The following is a 1,690-nucleotide window of genomic DNA, read 5'->3' as shown; positions in this document are numbered from 1 at the left end:
TACCACTACTTGTGGAGATCAGTATAGAGTTCCTCAAAAACCTCAAAATAAAAAGTCCTTTCAACCCAGCTACTCTCCTTCTAGGAATCTTCCCAAAAGAGTTATTGTCATCATATTACAGATACATGGATACCCACGTTTATAAGACACAATACATAATAGCTTGGAAACAGCCTTAATGCTCATCAAAAGATGAATGGATAAAGAAAATGTGGCATATAGACGCAATGGAATTTTACTTTGCATAAAGGAGAAACTTGAGGCATTTATAGTCAGATGGATGCACCTGGAGACCACAATGTTAAGTGAAAAAAATCAGGCACAAAGCTGAAATATCGCATGTTTTCTCTTACATGAAACACCCAAAATATAAAGAGCAAACTAAAGGATAGATAGTGGGGAGATCTTTTTCCAATGTGAAGGGGAACAAGAAATGGAGAGAGAAGGAAGGGAAAGGGGACTAAAAACATAGAATTGAAAAAAATGGAAACAGGGCTTTTTCAAATGAGAAGAGAAATAAGAGTTGAAGTGAGCAGGGAGGGATAAGAGGGGAAGGGGATAGAAACTAAGATGCGTTATGTGCTCCCCTATATAAATGCAATCATTCTATTCTGCAAATATGTACTCAGAAGAAAATAATAATAACACACAAAGTATAGATCACTATAATACAGTTGAGGTTTTCGCTTCAATGATAAAACAATAAATATGAATGGTTTACTATTTAATTATTATGTTAAGTCAGAAAGCGCTGGGTAGTAAGATCCTGATTTATCTAACAACCTTTCTACATGATTTTCTTCTGTAAGATCAGGTCATTGTGTGCATTATATAATGCTTGCACATTATCACGGTACCAAATTCTGCCAAGATCATGTCCCTGTCCTCTGGAAAGTAAAGCAAAAGCTGGAAGCACTGCCCTTCCCTCCCATGACCTCTTCCCCTACTCTATCGCATCTCATCCTATTCCCTTGTCGTAGTGGATTAGCAGATGGACACAGAAGTTATCTCAGAGTAAAAAACTAGAACACTTTATGATTGGCCCACCCCAAAGTTACTGTAGCACTTACCAACATCTCCATAAACATACAGGCCCCTTGGAGGTTTGCTCCTTGAAAAAAGCTGAAAATTAAGAACAAATTATAAATCTCCACCATGAAAATAATTAAATGTAGTCACATATATTATGTTCCTAACTATGCTCTCTACAGGATTTGGAAAGACTATTACGCAATGAGTAAGGAAAAACTTGTTAAAGTCTGTGAACTTCTTTTATTTCTTCCTTGCAATGTGAGGTCCAAAAGAGGAGGCCCTGCTCGGTCGCCCTGCCCTGAGCTAAGTGTCTCTGACCAGCAGCAGGGAAGGAAGAGGCTGGAGCTTCTCCTGTGCCCCAGCAAGCAACCCAATCTGTCCAAATTCATGTTTCCATTCTCACTCTTGAACTACATATGTCAGAATTCTACAAGTAAGGAATTTAACACACATACACAAATACACACTTGCAGTAAATATAATAAATGAAACAGAGTATTTTGGAATTTAAAGTACACAGTTTGAGAGTCTGAAATGTTATCATCTCTTTATTCCGAGAAAGCAACTTGATGACTTTGTCTTCTTAGCTTTCTCATTTGAAAATGGCAAATACAAACACGAGCACTTTGTAGACTAATTAACGTAGTTTAGGCATTTA

General features: G+C 37.3%; 1 protein-coding gene across 1 annotated transcript in view; it reads right to left on the bottom strand.

The window, feature by feature from the left end:
* Afg1l (AFG1 like ATPase) overlaps window positions 1-1,690 on the bottom strand; it is a 241,358-nt gene that overhangs the window by 164,328 nt on the left and 75,340 nt on the right. Inside the window, exon 3 of the mRNA XM_004637478.2 lies at window positions 1,071-1,122. Within this exon, the coding sequence (XP_004637535.1) occupies window positions 1,071-1,122 (52 nt within the window). The remainder of the gene's footprint in view (window positions 1-1,070; window positions 1,123-1,690) is intronic.

This window comes from Octodon degus, unplaced genomic scaffold, assembly GCF_000260255.1.
Source record: "Octodon degus isolate 3935 unplaced genomic scaffold, OctDeg1.0 scaffold00090, whole genome shotgun sequence".
Lineage (NCBI taxonomy): Eukaryota > Metazoa > Chordata > Mammalia > Rodentia > Octodontidae > Octodon > Octodon degus.
The sequence above is the reverse complement of the archived record's forward strand: the minus strand, read 5'-3'. Positions and strand labels throughout refer to the sequence as shown.